Genomic DNA, 25,993 nt, shown 5'->3' with positions numbered 1-25,993 from the left:
ATGTAGATGTCTGTAAATATTTGTCTGTGAATGCTTGCATCCATCTAAGCAAAGTGAAGTGTAAAACTCGCATGCAATCCTTTAATATATCCAAGTAATAAACTGTTATTGTAGTGTTGTAGGTAATAAAGCACAAAGGTGCATGAAGTACACCCTCAGCAAAGAAATTAGGGTATCTTGTATGCTCATTCTCTTCTAGGATGAAGTATTGGATGCATTAAATGGCAGTTAGTATGAAGGAAGTACTTAAAGAGAAGGGGCTAACTCGAGACTAAGAGTGGAAGAAAGGGAAATACCCTGAAGAACACACTGGAAGAGGGGAAAATCTGTCTGTGTAATAAAATCATTTGTAGAAAATTACTTTGAACATGCCACAGAGACTACATGAGCAGTCCTGTGTGCAGTGAGGTGATGGGAGGTTTCTTCCATTCTTTTGTTTAGGAAAAATTCTACAGTAATTTTATCTTTTTAAGACATTAAAATGAGCAGAAATCACAAAAAATAGCAGAAGTTGTTGACACGTGTGTGACTAAATCTCTTGTGAAGTTTTTTTTTTAGCTTTAAATACACATCTATATCCAATTCCCAGCTATATCCAACTTTTATGACCCAAACACAACTGCATGTAAGTAGTGGTTAATGAACTGCAGATTGCAATGATCAAAATACCGTTTTCTGTTTTGCCTTTTGTCTTTTGGAAAAGAGTGCCCAAGGAGAGCACTTGTAAGTTAAAGCTATAAGCAACTGAAGGTGCACTTGCAGAACAATATTTTGGCCCATGTGCTGAAGTCTCTTGAGAGGTCCTTGAGCTAGAGCAGAGTTGCAGTCAGAGAGGTGGTATCACCACACAGGCTGTACCACTGCCCGCAGTGTTGCTGGAGAACAGCAATCAAACCTTGTGTTTGCAAGCTAGACTAGATGTTGGAAAAGGGGAAAGACAAAGTTTACAAGAATAATTCTAGGCCTTAGAAATTTCAGTATATTTCTGCAATTATGATGAAGGTTGGGAATTTCTTTAGATGTATTCTGCATAGGATGCACATCTTAGACAATTGAAATCTCTACAGTGCAATTTTCTATGTCTTTTCTAGACTTCTACAGCAGTGAATAGAAAAATTTCCCCTGTGCTATACATCTCAACTTGGTCTGGTCATTAAAATGTGGCATACGATGTTTCTGAAAGTGTTTTGGTTTTGTTTTTTAATCTTAAATTTCCTCTAAAGCACATCTAGAGGAGTGGCTCAGGTGTGAAAATTGATAATGTAGATGTGCAAGATGACCAAGGTGAGATGAATCCCATTCCTTGAATATTTGGGGGAAAAGCATGAACAAAGCATAAAAAAACCATAACAAGATGCAAAGAAGCTGTTCACATTCACAGAGCTGTAGGTGGAATGTAGAATTGCTTCTCTCGTGTTGGATCTAAACACCAAGACATTTTCTTTCTGATTCTGTTTTCTAGAATGATTACAAGAAACTGTCTATGCAATGCAAAGATTTTGTAGTCGGACTGCTTGATTTGTGCAGAAATACAGAAGAAGTGGAAGCTATTCTGAATGGTGATGTAGAGATGAGCCATAATAATGGAGAGCATGGTCGACCCAGCCTCAGCCGCTTAAAACTCGCCATCAAGTATGAAGTTAAAAAAGTAAGCATTTCTGTTGATCAAGCACACATGTTTGATCACAATGGTGGTATAAAATTATGCTATTGTTAAATTTTATGTTTTGGTGGCCTACAACACTGGAATGAACGTTTGGGCCCTTTGGGCGCAGTGGTTTTCCAATCTAAAGAATCCTCACTTGCAACATAAACAAGAATCTGATATTTAAGGTGAATATTGGTCATAGTGAGCATGAGAGGAAGTGACTCTAAAACAATGTGTAGCAATGTGCAAAAGATTTTGATACATATTTTTATTTTAAATCTTTATTTAAAAAAAAAAAAAAGGAAAAATTTTGCACTACTTCTGAAACCTGGAAAAATGTAAGATTTAATAAAAGCTAGAAAATAGTACATCAGTCCCAGTGCACTACATAATAAATATTGATACAGATTTTTGTCAAGCTGTTGTGTCTTGCTCAGGAATTTGAAAAAACTTGGAGAAATGTCATGTCTCAGAGAAACTGTGTTTGTGTCTATACAGAAGGATCGGAGGCACAACCTAGGAATATCAGTACTGTGGTTCTTAGCTCAGGAGAAAGCAGTCTTTAGGCAGTGCCAACTACAGGAATTATTGGCGCTTTGGCTTGCTTTCATTTCTACTGACAGTTTAATACTCTGGTCTCCTTCTGAACAGTGCTCAGTGAAACCAGCTGAGTTTATACCTGCATAAACACTGGAATTTCCCAGGAAACTTGTCTTGAATAATATAGGTTGTAAAATTCTAGGTGACTTGTGTCAACCAGGGACAAATCATTTGTGTAGTGAAGTTTGTATGACCAAAAATGAAGGAGATACAGATAAAAAGTGTATTTCAAAAGCATATGACCCTAAATTTTTACAGAAATTGAATTCGCATCCCTGGAAAGCATTTCTATATGAGGTGTATCTATGCTTTCATGAAGGGAAGAAAAGGAAAAAAACCATTTTGTCTGAACCAGTATATGAACACAAACCTGCAAAACACTTGCCAAGCTACAGTCACTAAATAGAGCTGAAACAGCTGTTGAAGAGAACAGATTGCATTGAGCTTGGGTCCTTCTTACCTTCGTCCTTGTTTGAGTCTTAGTGCTTCTGCAAATCTGAACTTTCTTGCAACACTTTCTCTTATCTCAATGAAGACATTTCTTATTCCTTCAGCCAGTCATCTTTTAAGTATAGAGAAAGGATCTAGAAAAGAATACTACGTTCAAATAAATTTTTATTTTATTTGTAGATTTGGATTTAAAACGTACAGTTCTCAACAACCTACTATTTTTTAACATCTATCTTTGTAAGATGCTTCTTATACTGTCCAGAAGACACAAAGAGCCTTATAGGACAGACTTCTCAGTTTTGCAGTTTGTCCAAATGGTTCCAGAACCAAGTTATAAATAATACTCATCTGATTTCCTGCAAATGTGACAGCTGTTTTCTCATGCCAGCTGAAAAAAATGGTATTTTTCTGTGTTAACATGTGCAAATAGGATATATTCTATCTTTCCTAAATGAAGATTATGAAGCATTTTTTGCAGAACAAAAGACACGAAATATTGGAATTTCTGAAGCAGTAAAATTAAAATTATAAATGTCAGAAACACGTAGAGTTTGCCCAGATAAATTTGCCTTAGATTAAATTAATAGCTTGTTATGAAACATAGTGTTAATAAATAAGTTTTTAAGTTGAAGTGTTTATTGCTGATGGCAACATGCCTGTTTACTGGGAGACTTGGCTTATCAAAATAGTTTTCTTATGCCCCTGTTAATGCTTCTTTGAATTTAAGCTGCATTTTCACTATTCCAGCATTCTAATTATGTATTCCAGCCCTTCCTATAGCTGTATTTTAACAGAAGTTATTCTGATAGCAGTATCGCTTACTTGCTCTTTTTTTTTTATTAGTTTGTAGCACATCCAAACTGCCAGCAGCAACTCCTCTCTATCTGGTACGAGAATTTGTCGGGTTTGCGGCAGCAGACGATGGCAGTGAAGTTTCTGGTTGTCCTCGCGGTGGCCGTCGGACTGCCCTTCCTCTCCATGGCCTATTGGATTGCTCCTTGCAGTAAGGTCAGCCTGGGAAGCCTTGCCAGGGCCTCCTAATAAATCCTCCAGCACATAAATTCTTGTATGACAAAAACACACATAATACTTCAGAAACATGTTTTTCTTAGAGCCAAGTTAGAATGGAATGGCTGAAGGTTGCATGTTCAGGCAATTGTAATTAAGACAAGTAAATTTGTTCTGTTAATTGCAATAGGAAGTAAACTAAGTTACAAAGGTTGACCAAGTGTTGCCTTGAGGAAATTCTGCTTTATAAACTAGTCAAACAGTTTTTCATTTAGTTGTTGCCTTAGCAGAGGATACTCATTTTCCATTGATTCAGATGTAAACTAAGCTCAAGTTGTGGGTTGATTCCAATTGCCTCAAAGGAAATTTTCTTTTTCATTATCAAAAATAACTCTATAAAAGTCAAGACAGTGACTCATATTCAGTTCATCATATTTTGTGAGGTGTTCAAAGCTGTAACACAACCTGCCCTGCATTCACTTCCAATGCTCTGTCTGGGATTAGGTGCTACCAATATATCTAGTTTGGCTTATCTGTAATATGGAAAACCTTTCCAATAAAGATGGGTTGCAATTTCTGACCTCACTGGGTTTTGTGTTGAATCCCTGTTTCATTTGGCCAGTATCCCTTTTGAGTGAACACTAATGGAAAATTTCCCTTGAAAGTATATTAGAGGGACAAATGGCCTCCTACAAGAATTGTTTGACATGTTGCAGTATGAGATCCACAATTCTAGCAGGTTGAGCTCTGTAGCCTTTTATGTTTTGTCATAATTTTTCATGTCTTTCAATCTAGACAATAAAAATAGTTGCATTATTTTAACTTTTTGGTGTTATGACTAGGGGGTTATGATTAGTTTTCTCTTAAAACACCTTGAGAAACAACACATTTTAGTAATTGTAGTAATGACTTACCTACTTGTTATTTTCTTTTCAATGATTTATTTGTCATATACAAATGCAGTCAGTCTAAAATTAAAAAGTACTTTTCTGCAGCTGCCAACTAAGTGGACAAGCTAAGACATTTAATATTAATACAGGCACGCTCAAAAATAAAGAATTGCTAAAAGTTCAACTTCATATGAGTTTGTATAGAATTTTCAGGTTTTAAAGCACTGCACTAAACCATTTTTTAAGTTGTTCATAGTCATTACAAAGCTGAGAACTTTTTTTTGTACAAATCAGGAGGAAATTAAGACTCTATGGAATTACAAATATACCCTTTTGAGATGTCACGAATTTTTTAAAAAAAGAAAATAAGTTGGGAAAACTGCACAATAACTGTGCTAAATTGAGTATCACATCAGTCAGGAAAGGAGATTCTTTTCTTAATAATTCGCTCATAGTGATAATGCTTTTAGTAAGTGTGTCAAAATCTTATTTTCTGCCTTGCCTCACAGTGAAGCTGGCTAGTATTAAGAAATTCAACAACTTTAATATATTTTTCTCTTGATTATCTAGAATAGACATGGATGACAAAAATAATTAAAGTATTATTTTAAATCACTGAGTTAAAATGTATATTTTATATTTTTTCATTTCAGTTTCACTGTTACTCTATTGCTAACATCATAACAGTGAAACTGAAGGATAAGTCCTCTGAAAATAGTAAATTATGAGTATTATTTATAACTTGGTTCTGGAACCATTTGGACAAACTGCAAAACTGAGAAGTCTGTCCTATAAGGCTCTTTGGACAGTATAAGAAGCATCTTACAAAGATAGATGTTACTTCTGAAGATTACTATGAACAGGGCGTCATGGTATACAAACGTTTTCAAATATTTGTTTCTTTGTATTATTGAAATATATGGTTATCTGTGTTACTGATCTTTTTAGATACATTTTATTTTGAATCAGTCAGTGCAATATCCTTGTGTTTGTTAATCTTTGTTGCAGCTGGGGAGGATAATGCGTGGACCATTTATGAAGTTTGTAGCCCATGCAGCCTCTTTCACCATTTTTCTTGGCCTGCTTGTCATGAATGCAGCTGACAGGTTTGATGGCACCAAACTCCGACCTAATGAAACAACAGACAACGTAAAACAGCTTTTTAGGATGAAAACATCCTGTTTCTCATGGATGGAGATGCTTATTATTTCTTGGGTAGTAGGTAAAAATTTTTGCTTAAATTTGTCTTGCTATGATTACAAGTGAAGCTGAACCCAACTGAATACTTTCCTTTTAATGTTTTGTGTAAAAATTGCAATGAAGGGAGTTTATTCAGCTGTCTGCATTCCCACATGGGTCTTGTGTTTTTTATTGGATGGCAGCAGGATTCATGTGTCTAGTTGAACACAAACTTGCAGACTTAGTATTTAGGTGAAATCTATATTATCTTAATATAAATTAATTCAGTTTTATGAATATTAAAGTTTTTGGGGTAGTTGCGTCCCAGTGTGAGCTTCCAAGAGGAAAGATTTTTACATGATGAGCCAATATGTTTTGTCCAATTATCTCTTATTCTCTTATTTTGCAAGCATGCCTGCAGAACTAACAATGTTTAGCTGAATATATTAGTGACAAAAGAGAAGAATATAGGTCCCTGAAGATTCGGTGGTAGATTTTTTCCCTCCCAAAACAGGAATGAAATGAGTGCTATGAGCAGTACTCTGAGCTGACCCATTCAGTTTGGTGATGTTGAACTCTTCAGCATCAGAACTTGAGCACAAACCTTCCAAAATATTTTAGCGGTCAGATTCTTACTTACAAGCTACTTCCTCTTAGTCCAGTAGGGTTTAGATGCCCAAATATTTTAAGGATCTGGGTTCTGGTTGTTAGTTTAGTTAGTAAAAAGTGAGAGCAAAATTCAAGCTATCCATTCAAGACCTTATGTGCTTAAAGTAGTTTGCTTTTATGATCTGACTGTGATTGAAATTTGTATACCAACTTATTCTTTTAGCTTTAAAAAACTTCGGCAGTATTTATTTATTCAATTGTAAAGCTATTTATAAATTATTATAATTTTGTATTTTAGCAATAATATAGCACTTAGATTTCCAAAGTCTATAAACATCAGTATTTTCATCTAGTAATAAAGAAGTAAATAATAAATTCTCAATTTGAAGTTCTACTTTGCTAATTAAATCTATTTTTGTCAGTGTCATGCATAAGACAGTTTATGAAAAATTGATTCATGCATACAGATGTGACATTGAATTTAGCAACTGTAATTGACATTATTATTGTCCTTACCTGAAAATGATGAAAAGTGCTTTCAATTTGATAAGTGTAAAAATTAGTGACATTATTCCATTTAGTTATTAACTCTTTAGAATTGTACTTGATAGTACATAATTTTTACCTTGAAAAGAAAGAAGGATTTTCACAAAAAAAACCAAAACTGTCATAAGCTGATAATGTACTTTCTTTTTATTACTAAGGGACAGTAGTTAGGAATCAAACAGATACCTTTGTCCTATTGAAGAAGGATTAGGTCTTTCATGATTACTTTAATGATCATTTGTCACATATATAAGAGAGACTGGCAAAGAAGAAATTCTGAGTTACAGTTTAGCTCTACCACCACTATGTGTTCATGCCAGAGCATTTCTGCTCATCTCGTCTTGTGTCTGTAAGAGATAGTAATACATTCCATTCCTCTCTTGGAAAGCTTTTGTAGTTTTATAGGAAAAAGCAGTCTGAAAGATTGTTATTATTACTCAGATGAGAAAGATGTCTCAGAATGTATATGAATTTGCAGGTCCAAGGATTTCATTTTGTGTTTAAACTCCCACTGATAAAAATAGTTTTGAGTTTGACTGCAACCAAGAGCATGTCCTATATATAATAAAAATATAAAATAAGCACAAAGAATAAAGAACACACAGTTTCCTCTGTTCTGTCTTACACAGGTATGATATGGTCTGAATGTAAAGAAATTTGGTCTCAAGGTCCAAAGGAATACCTGTTTGAGTTATGGAATATGCTTGATTTTGGAATGTTAGCAATTTTTGCAGCATCCTTTATAGCAAGGTTTATGGCATTTTGGCATGCATCCAGAGCTCAGAACATCGTTGATGCAAATATGAAAGATCTGACAAGTCCAACACTGGAGCCCAACATAAAATATTACACTTTGGGTGAGTTGATTGCACACTTATCAGGCCAAAACAAACAGATTTTCTTTTAATAAGTCTCCAATACCATAATTTCACAAAGTAGTACTGAAGAAATTCCCACTGCTTCTCTTTCTTATCCTTATAGCAAGCTGAACATGAGCCAGCAGTGCCCTGGCAGCCAGGAGGGCCAGCCCTGTCCTGGGGGGCATCAGGCACAGCATGGCCAGCTGGGCAAGGGAGGGGATTGTCCTGCTCTGCTCTGCACTGGGGCAGCCTCACCTCCAGTGCTGGGGGCAGTTCTGGATGCCACCATATAAAAAAGACATTAAAGTATTAGAGAGTGTCCAAAGGAGGCCAAAGAAGATGGTGAAGGGCCTTGAGGGGAAGTCATATGAGAAGCAACTGAGTCACTTGGTTGTTCAGCCTGGAGAAGACTGAGGAAAAGGTTCTTCATCCTTGGTTGGGCACTGGAAGAGGCTCCCCAGGGAAGTAAATGCTCTCAGGTGTGAGTGTGGTGCGACTCCTGGGGACGGTGCTGTGCAGGACCAGGAACTGGACTCAATGATCCTCATAGGTCCCTTCTGACTCAGCAGATTCTATGATTCCACTATTGGATCATAGTTCCCCTGGCTGTGTTTGTACATCTTTTTCTAGACTGTTCTAGACAGCACGGAAATTAACTAATATCAAAATTACTTCACTGTCACCCACCCTTTTTCTAGATAATTTTAGTCTGTTCAATTACACAATACTGTCCTGCAAACCAGTCTGTGGTGGTGCAGCTTTGAATGGAATGTACTGTAATGCAGGGACAGAATTGAGCAATGAGATTGCAGGAAGTTCTTAAACCTACTTTGCTAGCAAAGCCATGTATCCTTTATATATTATTTGCTCAGAGACTCTATTATACTTCTCTAATATTTCCCAATCCATTTTCTTTACCACTAAGAGATAAAAATGATAAACTTGCTAGTCATATTTGGGAAGTCCCAGAAGGTATTTTGCCCAAATGAAAAAAAAAAAAAATAAAAAAAAGCACTGTTGATTTGTGTTCACTCAACACCACCACATCTCTCTTACCATTATTAGATATTTTTCTCTAGATACTGAATTACATCAGTTTCTATCTCTATTCTGTGCTTCAGATACTATTTCTGATAAGGTTGCATTTCTGTATTATCTGAATTGCAGAAAAGCATAGCAATTAAGTGTATATATTCTGAAACACATTAAATTGTGGTCTTATAAATTTTCCTGGGAAATTATGAATTTCACATGAGTCCTAAAAGCAACTAGTTAAGGCATTTTTTTCATGTATGTATGTACATTGAAGTCTGCTTGAAGAGCATCTGTGTATGGGTGATATTAATAGTGAGTATTTAGTGCCAGGTTTTTTCATAGGGTAACAAACATAACTTGATGGAGACCAGGTTGAACATGAGCCAGCAATGGGCTTGTGCAGCAAAGAGGACCAGTGGTATCCTGGGCTACATGAGGCAGAGCCCTGGCAGCAGGTGGTCCATAAAGGCCTCCTATAGATAAGCACATGTTATACTGACAGAAATTCTCATCTTTTGTTTCCAGCCAGAATAAACTGGGATCCGTCTGATCCTCAGATAATTTCTGAAGGGCTGTATGCAATTGCAGTGGTGTTAAGTTTCTCACGGATAGCCTACATCTTACCAGCTAATGAAAGCTTTGGGCCACTGCAGATATCACTTGGGAGAACCGTGAAAGACATCTTCAAGTTTATGGTGATATTTATCATGGTGTTTGTGGCTTTCATGATAGGCATGTTTAATCTCTATTCCTACTATCTGGGGGCAAAACAAAATGAAGCATTCACAACGTAAGTACAAGTGATTAAATTTTAACTTTTGTTTTCTTAACAATAACTCAGTAAAATACTAAATGTTCTTTACAATGCTACTATATTTTTGGATGTGGTGAACTAAGCTCTCTTTATCAAAGCAAGAGAACATAGGTCTTCAAACAGATGGAGATAAATAGGAAAAAGTACCTCAGAGGTTTGGGCTTATGTTTATTTATAAACTGATCAGGGGAAAATACATGCATTTAAATTAACCTGAAAAAAAAAAAATCACTATTTCTACGCCATGACTTTACCTGGAATTGTGGAATAGTAAAAACTCAGCTGGAAGATTATGGTCCATAAGACTAATTGTTTTGGAAGTTGATTATTTGCCATCAGATAGCCTGTCTTCTTCATTGTTTTGGAATATTTGTCATATTAATGGTGAAATAATTCCCACTAAGTGAACTAATGGTGCAATATAAACAAAGTAATTACAGGTTAATTATTTTTAAAATTTATTTTCATATTAACAGCAAGCTTGTAGCATGTCAGTTAAAGTATTTAAGATGTGAATCATTGTAATATTCTTTTGAGGATGGATATATGATTCCTAAAGCCATCTGATCTGAATCAGATGATTTTATTGTTAGTCCTAAGTGTTAGGAATCTTGTGTTATGAAACAGCATGTACCCATGAAATCAGACAGTCTGCTTTTATGCACTGAGGTGGAGTTCAACATTATGATAATGGAAAAAATTGTATACTATATAAAAATGGTAACTGGCAATTTCTACAATAAGAATATAAGCTTTTCTTCAATAACATATGTATGTGTCCAATTTCTCCTTTTAGTGTTGAAGAAAGTTTCAAAACATTGTTCTGGGCTATATTTGGACTCTCAGAAGTTAAATCAGTTGTTATCAATTATAAACACAAATTTATTGAAAATATTGGTTATGTTCTTTATGGAGTCTATAATGTGACCATGGTCATCGTCTTATTGAACATGCTAATCGCAATGATCAACAGTTCATTCCAGGAAATTGAGGTAAAAAGTCCATTTATGATGCAATATCACTCTATTTACTGTTTCAATTAATTGTCTCAGGCTCCTGGAAAATTTTCTTGTTGACACCTGATTTAAGACACGTACCGCATAAGCTTTTGGAATATTTTAGAAGAAAATATTAATTCCACTGTTCATTTCTATTATAAAATACCTGACAATTGCTTGTCTGCATGTGCTTGGCATAGTAAGAACCAAACTGGGACAAGAAACTACTGGTGAACTGTGTTATGTTCCTGAAGAGCATGGGCTCCATGGTGTGACTTTGTGAACCTTTCATTTGCCTCATTTGTAATTACTTGAGAAGTGTCCTTCTTGCTGCAAGGATGTTCTCTTTTCTATGCCTTGACCTTGCAGGCAGGTCTCCAGCATCCTGTGTTCTTTCATTGAAGCAAGTGTTGCTCTAGACCTCTGCAGTGAACATAACTTTACCTGGCAAAGTAATCAGCAGGGGTACAGCATGAGCTTTGGCATTCCATGGAAAACAGAAGGCTAAATCATTATCACTGTTTAGGAAAAAAGTAAGCAGATCTCCAGGAGCTGGGCCATCCCAGACTTTCCTAGGGGATGCTTTGCCAAAGCATCAAACTCAGATTTGACTCCACTTTGGTCCCGCATTCTGGGTTCTGACTGGGGCATTGTCAAGCTAGAGCAAGAGCAACACATTCTCTAGGAATGCTCACATTCTTCTGGAACAGGAGACCACAGAGAAAATCTATCAGATTTGGAGCATTAAAAATACAGTGACTGGACCAAACAGCTTTTAAAAAGAGGTACAGCAATATTGAGTCATGACCTTGAGCTGATCAGTCAGTCCTTTCTGCAAAAAACCCCCATAAACTTTACAGGGGGAAATAAAGTGAGTGTTTTAGTGATCATAAATGATAAACATAAACCATGGTGATGGAAGTATATCTGGTTTAATCATATATTCCAGAAAATTGAAGCAATTATGTAAGAATCCCCTCATCTTTTTTAACTCCATGTTTAAAGTAATAGAGTCTATAGGCTACTAATAGAGTCTGTCATTGTGATCCTGTATTGCAGACTATCAGCCCTCACTCTGGAATAAACAATATTTAAATTAAATCCATTCTGTTCTTCTGCAATTGCATTATTTTAAATGGATTCATAAGAGCAGTTCCATTCATTGAAATTTTGGTTTTCATAAATCTTGATCTGTTTGAAGTTTGCTTCATCCAATTACACTTAAAACACGGATAAAGTTTAGCTAGAGCATCTTCAGTAGTCAAAGTGGTATTAACAGTGTCTTAACTGCTGTGTTTCTGTTTTATAGGATGATGCTGATGTAGAATGGAAATTTGCAAGGGCTAAACTTTGGTTTTCTTACTTTGAAGAAGGGAGAACTCTTCCAGTACCCTTCAACTTAGTACCAAGCCCAAAATCTTTGCTGTATCTCCTAATCAGAATCAAAAAATGTATTTCTAAACCATTTTTGTGCCAAAAGAAAAGCTTTCAGGAAGATGCAGAGATGAACAAGGTAATTTTTCCTTTTATATACTGACTGATAATTTTATAAGATAAAGCCAATTTTAACTTCATTTTTATTATTGCCCTGCTTTATGCATGAATTTTCCAACATGCTTAATTCATACTGAAGTCAGTCACTAATGTGGGAGAATGGAATGGAATGGAATGGAATGGAATGGAATGGAATGGAATGGAATGGAATAGAATAGAATAGAATAGAATAGAATAGAATAGAATAGAATAGAATAGAATAGAATAGTTAAAATCCCTGGTGAAATTCAGGTCCAATGGCATCTCCTGCTTTCCCCTTATCTGCAAGTCATTTTATCTCAGAATGACATCTAGATGGTCAGACAGATTTGACTTTTCATAAATACACACCTGCTTTTTCCAGTCACCATCTGTTCTTGCATGTGCTCCAAGAAGTTTCATTTTTCATTCCATTATTTTGCCAGTTACTGAAGGGAGGTTGAGTGGCCCAGGGTTGCTCAGATCATAATTTTGACCTTTTTTGAAGATGGATCTGACATTTGCCTTTCTCCAGCTTTTGGGGGCTCTCCCAATACCTGTGGTCTTTCAGAGATAATAGCATATTTACAAGAGGTGCATCTGCTCTCTCAGATGTACTCTGGACTTGCCTGGGTCAAGTTCTTCTTGTCTCCTCAAATTACTTCACTAAGCACATATGGTTGATGAAGCCTGAGATTAAAAAAGTATTAAGTCCCTCATTCTTTCCTTCATCCAACTGTCACTTAAATCCCTTTCCCCGCTGAACAATTTTGCTTGTTCTGCTTTACATTGGTGTTGTAGCAATTCCTCTTACTACCCTTGCAAATGTCATTTTAAGTCAAGCTTTGTCTTTCCTAACAACATACTCACATGGCTGGGTAGTTTACAAGGTCCCCCCTTGGTAGCCTGTCTCTCTTTCCACTGAAAATGCCTCTTGCTTTTATTGTAAAATATTTTGTTACCTGCTTTACTTACACAGCTTTAGTAAAAGGCACTTGAGTTGATTCATTGGACTTGCTTAGTTTGTAGTCAGTATATTTTTCCTGCATTATCTTGGTATAGATCATTTAAATTGCTTTAGAAAAACATGGAATATTAGGTGGTGTTGGAAATGTAAAAACTGGCACTATTGTAGCATGTTACAGCAGAAACGTTGTGCAAGGCAGCTGATCAGATGTAGTGAGTAGACTGATGACCATATGCTAACACACACACACACACACAAAAAAAAAAAAAAGGATTGTCATGGTAGATAATTTTTTTTTTCAATGGAAATATAAGTGTGGAAGGATCTTTGTTAATATGGGCTGTGGTCTGAGCAGAGGCCTGTTCAAGGTTAAGAGTTCTTGAATTTGTAGTCAAAAGCCATTAGTCATTAGTCATTAGACCAGTAAAGAATTTACATGCATCTGTCAGTTCTCTGTCACCAATGTGACCAATGTGACCAATGTGATATTTTTCACACTTAATAGTTGAAGAGTAAAATAAAAACATGCTCACAATCCTAGAAGGAAAAAATGGACTTTTAGGGAAAAATCCTTTGCCTCTGGGTAAGTCTATATGGTCTATGAAAATAAATATAGGTATTAAAAACATTGTCATCAAAGTCAAAATTGTTATCAAGTTCAAGTGTCTCATCTCTATTACCAGTAATTTTTCTAGTGTTTCACAGATCTCACTTCATTTTTTTGGAAAATCGAATCCTAAAATGTTTAGGATCTAACAGAAATGACACATGTATTTCCTCAGGTTTTTAATGAATCTGACATTTGCAAAACTTTTCTTCAAGCTGCCTGATGCAACCTGATTTTAAAACCTCTGTGAGTGATAAAGCCATCACTAAAATATTGTATATTTGAGGAGATGCATATAAACATAAAATTGAGTGGTGGTGGAAAACAACAAATGGTTCTTTTCCTAATTCACTTACTCTGTGAATTTGAAAAACTCATAACTAGGTTACAAGCTTGTGTTAATGACTTTTTAGCATGAAATTTATGTTCCCATAAAACAGATACTCTTGTAAGTCCCATTTATACAGACTTAAGGAAAGAAGATGTATTTTTATCATTCCATTCAAATTTAGCAACTCCTGTTTTCTAGTTTGTTTCTAGAAAGGTGCAAAGTGTAATAATTACCATTTCTACATAAAACAGTAGCAGGTTTGTCAGCTTTTACAACAGTCCCTCTGAAAGAGAGCTGTAGGAATGCAAACATTGTTTTGTTTATCAGAGTTTTTCTTAACCCTGAATTAATTTTAAGTCTTTAAATATTAATGCTTTACACTAAGTGCAGTTTTTAGTATAATTAATCCTAAATGAAATGTGATTACTCCCCAGCCGAAGCAGCTATAAAACTGTTAATCAAATTAAGAATAAAAAGCTTTTACATTGAAAAACATAAAGCATCTGAGTCATATTTATTAATTCCTCAGGTTTTGCAGCAGATACTGGCAGATGATTCCATTTTTACTTACCTTTTGTGCTGCTACATGCTGAATTTATCTGAATCTGTGAGATACTGCCATCCTGTTCACTTCCAAGAAGTAGCTAAAGTGGTTTTGTGTTACCTTTTGGTCCACTGTTGATGATTCATTATTGTTGATGCTGTCATGGCATCTTCTCAAAGGCACTCTCAGGTTTTTGGGGTTTTGACTTTTGATTCACTTAGTGCTGAGCAAGTTGATACTGCTAAGACTGCTGAGCAAGGAGCTACCTGTGCAGGGAGCTACTATAAATAAAATGGGCTGTGGAAAGATAAGGAAAGATTTGGCAAGACAGCCAAGACTTGATGGCTGTGTTTATGCTAGTATAACATGGGTAGCTCATCTGAGTATTGAGGCCAATTCAGGAATGGCTTGCCCCTGTTCAGGTAGTTTTCCTCACAAAGTAGAAAACCTCTTGTCTCCAAACCATTCCAGTTGCCAAACTGTGCCTAGAAAGATAGAAGATTGTTCTGGTGTGAGTCCTACCTGGCAGGACAGTAGAAGTTCAGTGATGGAGGACATTGCATTGCAGTGCCCAATAATGTTAGCACACACTAGAGTTTACAGATTCAGACCCAGCCTGTGGGCTGTTCTGCTGCAGAAACTGCATCTTCTCAGTGCAAAAGCAGCAGCTGCTTCAGAGTCTGTGGGAAGACAAGCATTAAGGTGGGAAGGAAGGAAATGTTAATCCTAGATCCAGCTCTGCTCTGATTATTGCTAGAAGAAAACGAAGCCAGATGCTGTCAGTGCTAAACAGCAAATAATTTACATGGCTGTGTTCAAAGTATAGTACACCAGAAATTAATTTCCTGAGACATATCTAAATACAATACTAAAGACTGTGAAGATGTTTTATTTCAAGCTGCTTATTAAAATCCATAGATTTCTTGTTTCAGACTAGAATTGGCATTTAAACATCAAATGAGTAAGAAACTCAAACCAATGAAAAGGAATAAAGAAATGAAGGAAAAGGAGAGTTTTTAAAGAAACCTACTTTGACTACTGTTATAAATTATAAAATTGCCTTGGGATTGAGAAAATTTATTGTTCAAGTGTCACAGAACTTGTTCATCTTTCTGAGCTAAAATTCAGCAGTGCAAGATAATATATTTAAATTTTGTTCATTATACATGGCCCTTCAGAAAAGAAGTAAGGGACAACTATTTATTGAAGTAGCTTTAAGCCCTCACTTCATCAAGAAAAATATGTTAACTTCAACTTTCCTATTGTAAAACAGTATTTCTGAAATTTTCACAAATGACATCTGGTGGTAGGAGCACAAACTGAGTCACTTTCTGGAAACCCTCCTTTTTGATCCAAGTACAATTTTTTGGAATTACAAGTTGACAGCAGCTTCTGATTTAAGACATCAATAAAGGGCTAAAGAAAACAGCTAAAATAATTTCATTACTATTCTGATTGCATTGAATTTTAAGTAATATAAGAGAATAATGAAATGAGAGGCAAGTTGAAAGATGAATGTGTTTTTAAAGAGCAGTGATCCATATATCCTGCATTTCTTATTTCACCCCACACTCTAGAAGAAGAGTTATTTTGATTGGGATTTATATAATTGTTTTATTTAACTAACATCATTTCCCCTCTGGTTACTCATATTCAATAAATATTATCTTAAAAATATGGATTCTAGGTCAGTCACCAATGTGACAGGCTGAGTGTACTCTATTACTAATTTTGAAGAAAGAAAAAAGCCATAGGCAGGAAGCTTAAAGAGAATTTAAAGAGAGCTTAAAGAGAATTTAAAAATTTTATTAGATATTATAATGAAATCTTGGCAGTCTCTGCCACCAAGTGGTCATTTAGCAATTTACAGTGGATCTTGTGTCCTTACTAAGAACTAGAACTAATAAAATTACAAGACTAATGAAACAAGAACTAATGAAGTTACACACTTATGATTTACCTGCCAGCTTTCAAGGTTCACTCTGTAGCTAACTAAAAGTACATTATTGTCTTAAAAAATGTGCTGGAGGGTGAAGATTAAGATAAAGGCATTACAGTGAGCCTGGTTTTACAAGTTTGCAGTGTCATAAGTAATCTCAGCATATATCAACAATTTCACTATTTCAAGTGAAAATCAAACTAATTGAGCAGTGGATTAACTTTTGAGGTGAAACAATGTAAAGTTTGAAACTGGTAATAAGCTTGACACATGGTTTTAAAAATATGTAATTAAATACATAGTAAACACCCAGGGCAACTTCCCTCTGCTGCTGCAGAGGAAGTGTGGTCTTACTCTTATTCTACTATATTATTTCCAAAAATGGTGCATGGGAAATCCAAGAGCTGAAATAGCAAGAAGATTGTTTTCCTCTTTTAACCCACTATTATAGATGAGGCCCAAGTTAATTAGTTCCAAAATCCTGGAAAACATAGTGATTACATAGTGATTGTGTAAACTCACTAGCCATTATTTTTTATTATAAATCAGATACCTACTTTAAGTTAAAATATTTTGATAATATTATATTTCCTAATATATATTCAAACTAACTGAAGTAGCTTTATTCAAGCACAAAAAAATAGTGACTTGCTCTTTTTATACGGCATTAATTTCCCTCCACATGTAGATTAATATATGAGGAATATTAATTGTTTTATATGTGTTATGCTATTCATCTTTCATCATTACTTTTGCTTAGTCAAATAAACATAGTCTGAATAGACAATTTTTTTAAAGTATGGGCAAATAGATTTGTGAATCTTTCTAAAGAACAAAAAAAAAAAAATTCCCAAATTCAGTGTACACTTTATATTAATTGCTAATGAATATATTTCACCGATGGATATAATAAATTTTTGTATCACAATACAAGCCTGATCTAATAGAAGGTGTCCCTTCCAATGGCAGGGGCATTGCACTACCTGTTTTCAGATGTCCCTTCCAACACAAAGCATTCTGTGATTCTATGGAATCCTAAACAAAATCTAATAGTATTTAAATTAGTCCCAGTGTACAGCTGTGTAAGCATGGAATCCTGCCCCTTTTTTGCCCCCAACAAATGATATCCCAGCATATCCCACAGAGTATTTAACAGGCTTCAAAGTGCCCCAGTCTGCTTATCAGTAGATGCTCAACATATTAGGACACAACATAGAGAGAGTCAATGGAAGTACAGAACAATAACACAGGATGTGAGACACTTCACTGATAGTTCTGTTCTTTGAAACAGTAAAAATTTTGTTAGACCAGGTATAATTTCAGAGAACTGAATTTTTAGTGATAGTTGCACTTATTCCTCATTCAGATGCATCATGATTTATATTTCTTGCACTGCTACTTGTTGAACTGGCCCTGCTCTTTATCTAAAGCAATTCCATTTGTTTTTGCAGTTTCTGTTCACTCTTATTGCAGCCCAGCCATTCAGCTCAAGTCCCAGTTCACCGTTTTGTGCTGAAAACTTTAGGTTTTCTGTCATAGGGTATATAGATGAGATATACATATTGATCTTCTATTTATTTTGTACTATAAATAATGTTTTCATTTCAGCTTGGTCAGAGGAAGCAATCAAGTATAAGAAGCTCAGATGAAATCCACTTAAACAGTTTAAACAATCCTCCAAGACAATATCAGGTAAAAACCAGTTTATTTTTAAATAAAATCAAGAAGTAGTAGAACTGGCAGACTGATGGCATGAGGATAGTTTTGGATTTATGCTAAGTGACATAAGTCAAGAATAAATCCACAGACCTTGTATATATGAGAAATAAATGAAATTGTTTAGGCATTTGCACTACAATTTTGAGGGTTTTTTCTCTTCTCTTTGTTTCTTGAATGGTACCCTTATAGTGAAATGTATTTATGTGCTTTAAAAAAATGTTTTTAATTTTAGAATTGTGTCCATAACTGCACAATGTGAATTGAGAAATCCAAAAATAAACCCAAAATCTTCCCCATTCCATTTGCTGAAGCAGATCAGCTTATTGTGGCACACCTCTACATACAAATGCCTCAAGCACTGCAAGTATCTGTCAGCCTTTATCAATGAAGTCTGTTGTTCTTTTGCCTCCTAAACAACTGCAATGAGCATTTGTGCAGTTAAGTATAAAGAGACCCAGCACAGTCCACATAAATCTCAGCTATTCTGGTCCAGAGACTTCTTCTTTCCTTCTTGTAATACTACAAAGTGGGTAGAAAGGAAGAAGCAAGATCTGCCTGGGCAATATAAAAAGATAAATTAAATGAAAAAGAGTACAGAAAATGAGTATACTTTATTGACCACAAGACAGAAATAGAGATTTTCCCTTGGGCAGGCTATCTCTGCTCCACTTTTATGTTATGCAGTATCAACAGGAGTCTGTTCCAAAAACTCCCTCACATTTTCACAGCCAATTTCATTATGATGCAGGGATAGGTACTAAGATTAAAAATCTACCCCATAAACATGTAGTGTGGCTTTGTATTTGAAACATTCTTGGATTATTATAATAAACAGTACAGCTGCTGACCTTGCAAGCGTGACTGTAGTGATGGCCTGGGACCACCAATCTGGGATGACTCACCTCAAAATCAGCTCTGGTCAGCTCTATTATTGTGGAGACAAAAGCAGACATCTAAATCTACAAATTTTTTATATCTTAAAATGGAAAAGAAGAAGTTTTGTGTTGTTATGAACTACACCCTATAAAAATATTAAACCCAAAGCAGAAATACAAATCCTAATACTTGGATACCTTGTTCTTTTTTAAATAATTTGAACTGTTGGGAGAATCAGGGCCAGAATCCATTTTTTCCCGGAAAGGTAAAATTTACAATAAACTTGCTGGCCTAGATTCCCCTTATTAGCAGAGAGGTTGGTCATTCTCATGGTATGAGCTGTTGATCAGTTTTAGTTGTCTCAGATGAACTGTGCTCTCAGGATTGCTCATTTTATCCATAGAAGGAAATAAAGATGACAGATATGTATATTTACCTTAGAAAGTATATGTCTTTGGTTAGATGAGTCCCAGCTGAGACTCATCATTGGATCCCATTTTCTCTAAGAAAGCCCTACACTGGGAAAACATAACAAATATATCAAAATAGATTCAAATAAACTAACAACAAAAGGGTTTAGCAGCTAGTACTACAGGATCATTATCATCTTTGGATGGCAATAAAGGCCAGATGGCTTCATCTACTTGGAGGTCAAAGATGCAACTGTATTAATAGATCTTACAGGCTCCAGTAGTAGGTTAAGGCTTATGAATTATCCCATTCATAAGATTGTCTTTAGTTCTCTAACTTTAAAGTATGTGCAGAATCATAAAGGTTAAATGTCATCTGTAGATGAAAGCAGAGATTTTTACATTCAATTTCTTTTATCTATCAAGTTCTACACTGAATTATCTGAATGCAACAGAAGGCAAAAGAGGTGTCATAATTTAACACCGTCTGCAACTAAGTACCACACAGTTCTTACTCACTGCCCCCACACTGCCCCTTCCAAGTGCATGAGGAGGAGAATCACAGAAGGTAAAACTTGTGAGTTGAGATAATAATACTTCACTAATTTAAATAAAGCAAAAAAAAAAAAAATAGTAGTGGTAGTAGCAGTAGTAATGAAAAGGAGAGATAGAGGAGCAGTGATCACCCCTCAAGGCCAAGCCTCCCCCAGTTTCTATACTGAGCATGATCGTCTATGGTATGAAATATTCCTCTGGCCAGCTTGGTTCAGCTGTCCCAACCATTCTCCCCCCCAGCTTCCCGTGCACCTGCTCAGCAGCAGAGGCATTGAAAAATCCTTGCCTTTGGCTAATCACTGCTCAGCAACAACTAAAACACCAGTGTGTTATCAAAACTATTCTCATACTAAACCCAAAACTCACACTGTACCAGCTACAAAGAGGAAAATGAACTCTGTCCTGGCTGAAATCAGGAAAAGAGCTCTTACTTTGAAATGTCATAACAATACTAGTCCAACTAAGAAAACTACTTTTTCCTTTCTTTTTTCTCTGCAGAAAATAATGAAGCGTCTTATTAAAAGATATGTTTTGAAAGCTCAGATAGATAAGGAAAGTGATGAAGTCAATGAAGGTGAGTATGTTGATGAATTGTATGTTTCATCAAAGAATAAAAACAGAGTGATTATCTAATTCCAAAATACTTAATCCACTTCACATGTTTACAAGTGCAAGAGGTAAAATTAACATGCTGTTGAAGAGAAGATGGGATTTCTGTCTCTTCTCTCCCATTAGAAACTATCACTGATCTGACAAGCATTAAAATGTGTTGCTACATCTAGTAATAATAGAATCAGAGAATAATTTTGTTTGGAAAGGCCCTTAAAGATCATCTAGTTCCTTAAAGATCTGGTGGGCTGGGCAGTGCTTGATGAATGATTGGATTCAGTGATCTTAGAGGTCTTTTCCAACCAAAATGATTCTGTGGCTACAATTCTGTGATCTCTCTTGCAGCAGAACAGCCTCTTCCATCAAATAGATTGTGTGAGTTTTGTGAACTCTGGTCTCTCACACTTTTGCCTTCAGATTTGTTTGATTCCTGAACTGCATCTTCAAATTCCTATCCCCAAGACTCCATTCCACTGAGGTTAGCTCAGCTGGTGCATGATGCTAATAACATCAAGATTTTGGATTTAATCCTTGTGTGGACCATTCACTTAAAGCTGGACTCAATGGTCATTGTGGGTCCCTTCCAGCTCAGACTATCCTATGATTCATTAGTGGGCAGCACAATATCTACTTCTTCTGTTTCGACAAAGAAATACAGAAAAACATAATTCTGAGATATTTGGATATGCTGTTTTTCTTTTGCTTCTTAATACTGTGATATTTAAAATCTTTTACAGGTGAATTGAAGGAAATCAAACAGGACATCTCAAGTCTCCGGTATGAACTCCTTGAGGAAAAGTCTCAGAATTCTGAAGATCTGGCAGAACTTATAAGGAAACTTGGGGAAAAACTGTCACTTGACTCTAAGGAAGAAGAAAGCAAGAGATAACCAAAATACGATACGCAACAGAATGCTAATAATTCACTTAAAGCCATATTTCTGTTTTCCTCAAGTCCAGTTCACATTTCTTCAAAAGATTCAGAAATTAAATCATTCCAATTCTTTGTTGAAAAACACAGTGGCAAATCCTCTAGGTCTACAGTAGAGAGGCCATACTACTTCAGTAAAGATAGTTATTCTTTACCTGCTGAAGAATAGTTGATCTAACTTAAATACTCAATTTACTGTCTAGAATTCCAGTGGAATCTTGATAAGCTCAGTCACAAAAGATTGAAAGCATAGATCTAAACTTTCCTATGTTAACTGTTTATTTTTTGCAAATTTCCTTTTGTAAGCATTCTTACATATATTTTAGTGAAGCACAAGAGAAAAATCCAGGCTTTTATATACATACATATATCAAAAGCTATTTAATTTTTCCAGTATTCCCAACTAGCAAAATAAAAAAGAAAATAAAGCTAATTGCCTTTCTTAAGAATGTGTAGGATATTAAAATAAACTTATGAACATTTTCATGCAGTGGTAGATACCAGGACACTCAGAGCACTGTGCTGTACTTTCCTGTACTGATCCCTGTGAGCACTAGACTATCCTGCAAGATACTAGGTTCCTATGGGAGTCAGTGCATTAAGAAGGAAATATTTTTCACCAAGTTTACTAAAAAGCTATTTCTGAGGCTGGAAGAAATCCTTCTTTAATTTTTTTATTATTTTCTTTAGTCCAAAATAATTAAACCTTGCCTTGATGTTCCAGTCTTTTTCAGGATTCCCAAGTTCTCCAAGTTCAGTTTTTATGCCTTGAACTGAACCTCTCAAACTGCAGATTAGGGGTTTGAATGCAACATTTTTATTTGAGGTGGAAGATACTAAAATGTGGTGCAAAACTCCCTTTGAATTCTGGGAATGTCATACATGGGGGACCATGTTTCTCCATGTCAAACCTGTTTAGATGATTAAATTTTCTTCAGACATATGGATAGTGAACAAAACAATCTGGGTGCAAAAAATCATGAAATCTCATCTTCTGTGCATTTGCATCCCTCGTCCTTTTTTCCACCGGTCACAGCTCAGCTCTTGTGCTGTATTCTTTAGGACTCTTAATGAAGAATCTTCATTCCATGTGGTAAGGAAAGCTCCAACACTTTCACCCTGCCCACTGCAATAGTTAAAAGTCTCTTTCTGTTAAACTGCAGACGAGCTATCCCATGCTCCGTCTGGCTGTTTGTTGTGTAACAATGTCCATGCAGGACAGTCAGCTGGTTTCTGTCTTTCCAGATAGAAACAGGATAAATTCCATGTAATTTTTCCCTGCTTAATACAGTAATTTGTGTTTCTTTGGATAGCCACTAATTCTGGAAGTGTTATAAACACACATTACATTGGTCATCTCTGCTTCTCTTTCAGCTTTTTTTGAGATTAGTGAAAGGGCTGTGAAAAATTATAACATGGCATCAAGGTGTATGACACACCTGTAAAAGACTTGTATGAAACCAGACTTAAAAAGGCCTGTCAGTGATTGCTCTACAATTAGCTTTGTGAAACTTATTTACTGTGGAATGTATTAGAATATTTCTGCCTTTCCCTTTTAGGCTGGCAATTATTTTATTTGGTCTAGATTAGTTTCCAGATGGATTTGTTGATAGTTCTTTTTTTAAAATTGTTGATGGAATCACTGTGTATTTTCAGGGAAAAAACGCCTATATATTAAAATGGGTTTTGAAATCACTTGGAGACGGGTGGAGGTAGGGGACTGAGGTTGGCTTGCCCCGAGAGTGTTTGTCATGCTTTGGAGGAAGTGCTCCCACAGAAGTTTAAACTGCAAATGGAGTATGGGGAACAATGTGTGTCCTGTGGGCCTCAGGTTTAATGAACTCAGGGTTTAGAAACTTCTAAGGCTTCTTCCTCTGAGGGAGAAGGAGGAAAGTGAGGATTCAAAGGTAGTAGAGCACAGGCAACTGGTGTGACCTTAGGCTGGAAGGTAGTGTGAGGTAACTTCACTGCATTGTGGCTCCTGGATGGTTCCTGGCCACCTCACTTGGCCAGGACTGACCTCTAAATTGAAGTTTCACCTGTGTATTTTGGACCTGGTTTTCTGAAACAGTGGGCAGTTCATTCAGCTCCACTGAAGGGCTGTGTTAGAGGCCATGTGCTCAAAGCACAGCTTCCATCTGAGAGAAGCTCTTCAGAGAATCTGTTGATCAGGATCAGAGGTAACATGGACAGTGTTCACTTTCAGTAATCAGAAGTCTTAATTTTTGGTCATTGGAATACACAATGTGGATCTGCTGTAGTGCTCGATGGTAAACCCTCACTCCATAAACCCAGAGGGAGGAAATACATATACACAGTTTGAGATCCAGGCACTTTTAAAGTGAAGATTTTTATTACAGAGGTAAAATGTACACTGTGAATTTGTTTAAACCCAAAATTTGATGTACCTTAAAACTATAAGATCGTAATGTATATATTGTATTTCATTAAGAAAATACATACAGATTTTTTTAATCATTGAAGCTATTTTATATGTACTTACTACTCATGGAACAATTTGCTAAATACATTTGAAGAGGTCTATTGCCAAATGTAGTGTGACAAGCAATGTAGTATTTAAAATGAGCACAATACCAAATATATTATCCTCATTAAAAAAAATTTAAATGTACCAGACTAAAAATGCCTTTGTGATCCATTATATGAACATTTTGGTATTTCACTGGAAACCTTTGCTGCTCCTGCTTGGAAGACTGATATGGTAAAAAACTTTCATTTCCTAACAACACTAATATTAAAAAAAAACCATCTCAAATAAGTCTTTTCATACTTAATTAGACTCAAGGCCAAATATTTTGTCTCCTCTGGCTGTGTCTGATGCTAGATGTTTCAGAACATCTGTAGTAACAGATATTTTTCACCCTACATAGTTCTCCTTTTGGTTTCTAATAAAAAATAATTTGATGAGGAAGCATTTCCAGATTTTTTTGTGTGTGTGAATTATTAGGATAACAAGATAGTCTTGCTATGTACTTAATTTTTTCTTTAAACCTTGTTAATTACTTGAGCTCAGCAATTCTGTTTCTGTAGCAGCAGCTGCCACATCTAAACCAGACTTACTATGAAGTATTGCCTTTATATATGTTTTTTCCCCTGAGTATTTCTTAAACTTGAATTATGAAATGTTGTCAGTAGTTTTAATCATCACTTGGAGAATCTCCTTTCTGTTCACCCAAATATATTTCACTAAAATTAAATATGGAAGGACTTGAGAACTTCTGAAGACAAGACAATGAAGTAAGAAAATCCCCAAATCAATGTCTGTCCAAGGTTTTCTCACACTGTTCTGGATGAAACAGATTTGCATCTAAATATTGAGAAAAAGCTTTATACATCATGGAGGACTGGAAATTTTATTAGAGACTGATCATGCAATGCAAGCCTAAGGTATCCGAGATTTACAGTGACAGATGCTGAGAACAAGCTACAGGATTTCCAGTGAAATTTCTGACATTCCAGGTAAAAATCTGCTGCATTATACCATATTTTAGAGCACTGACAGGCCAAGCCAATGAATGCTACTGATTTTAGAAGTGGCATCTACAGATTTATTTGATTTTAGATGACAGCCATGAAGAGTTATGCAACTGAGCTTGTCTAGTCTTTCTTTGTATTCAGTGACTAGAAATTATCAAAGGCATGATTTTGTGTCATCTTAAAGTAGTCTAGTATCCCAGATGAGTCATATAGTAGAAGTGACCATTTATCTCCTGTTACTCTGAAGAAACCACTGTAGCTGTTAGTAACATTTCTATTGAAATGTGAGAAGTCTCAGCTTGGCAGAAATCAGCACTGCAGCTCATGAACACTGCAGGGCTATAAACCATCACAAATGATGGTTCATCACTGATGCAATGAGATCAAATTATCTCATTGGAAGGGCTTGAATGGATGAGGACAATTGCTGAGAGGGGCAGGATCTAACTTGCCTTCCCAAGAATCTAGCCCATCCCCCAGGGATGATGGATGAGTAGGGTTCTTCTTTACTCTGCACCAATATTTCATTTTTCTTTCTTCATTAGTGTAGCTGTGGGTCAGCATAAACAAGACCACACATTAACCAAATCTATCTAACACGAGAAAAACTCTGTTGCAGATCACATGGCAACTAAATTCTGATTGACAAACCAGGACATTTATCATAAAGAGAAGTTTATATTTCATGCTTTAGTACATTGGGATGAGCATATATTTTCAATAATATGTTTTCAAAGCTTAAAATACATAGCTTGATCCTGGCAGTACTTCAGCTATAGCAGCTGTATCCTGTAATTTACTAAGAACATGTTCTCATGACTTCTGTGTCCCAAAATGCAGTTTAGTTCAACAAAATCTG

At 35.7% G+C, this 25,993-nt stretch overlaps 1 protein-coding gene across 1 annotated transcript in view; it reads left to right on the top strand.

The window, feature by feature from the left end:
- TRPC6 (transient receptor potential cation channel subfamily C member 6) overlaps positions 1-24,568 on the top strand; it is a 76,379-nt gene extending 51,811 nt beyond the window's left edge. The window contains exons 3-12 of the mRNA XM_021529330.4: positions 1,463-1,648; positions 3,542-3,706; positions 5,605-5,818; positions 7,560-7,787; positions 9,351-9,615; positions 10,436-10,631; positions 11,947-12,150; positions 18,146-18,229; positions 20,596-20,671; positions 21,444-24,568. Coding sequence (XP_021385005.1) covers positions 1,463-1,648; positions 3,542-3,706; positions 5,605-5,818; positions 7,560-7,787; positions 9,351-9,615; positions 10,436-10,631; positions 11,947-12,150; positions 18,146-18,229; positions 20,596-20,671; positions 21,444-21,595 — 1,770 coding nt within the window. The 3' untranslated portion in view covers positions 21,596-24,568. The remainder of the gene's footprint in view (positions 1-1,462; positions 1,649-3,541; positions 3,707-5,604; positions 5,819-7,559; positions 7,788-9,350; positions 9,616-10,435; positions 10,632-11,946; positions 12,151-18,145; positions 18,230-20,595; positions 20,672-21,443) is intronic.
- The last annotated feature ends 1,425 nt before the right edge of the window (positions 24,569-25,993 follow it).

Source organism: Lonchura striata, chromosome 1 (genome assembly GCF_050655825.1).
Source record: "Lonchura striata isolate lonStrDom1 chromosome 1, ASM5065582v1, whole genome shotgun sequence".
NCBI lineage: Eukaryota > Metazoa > Chordata > Aves > Passeriformes > Estrildidae > Lonchura > Lonchura striata.
The sequence above is the reverse complement of the archived record's forward strand: the minus strand, read 5'-3'. Positions and strand labels throughout refer to the sequence as shown.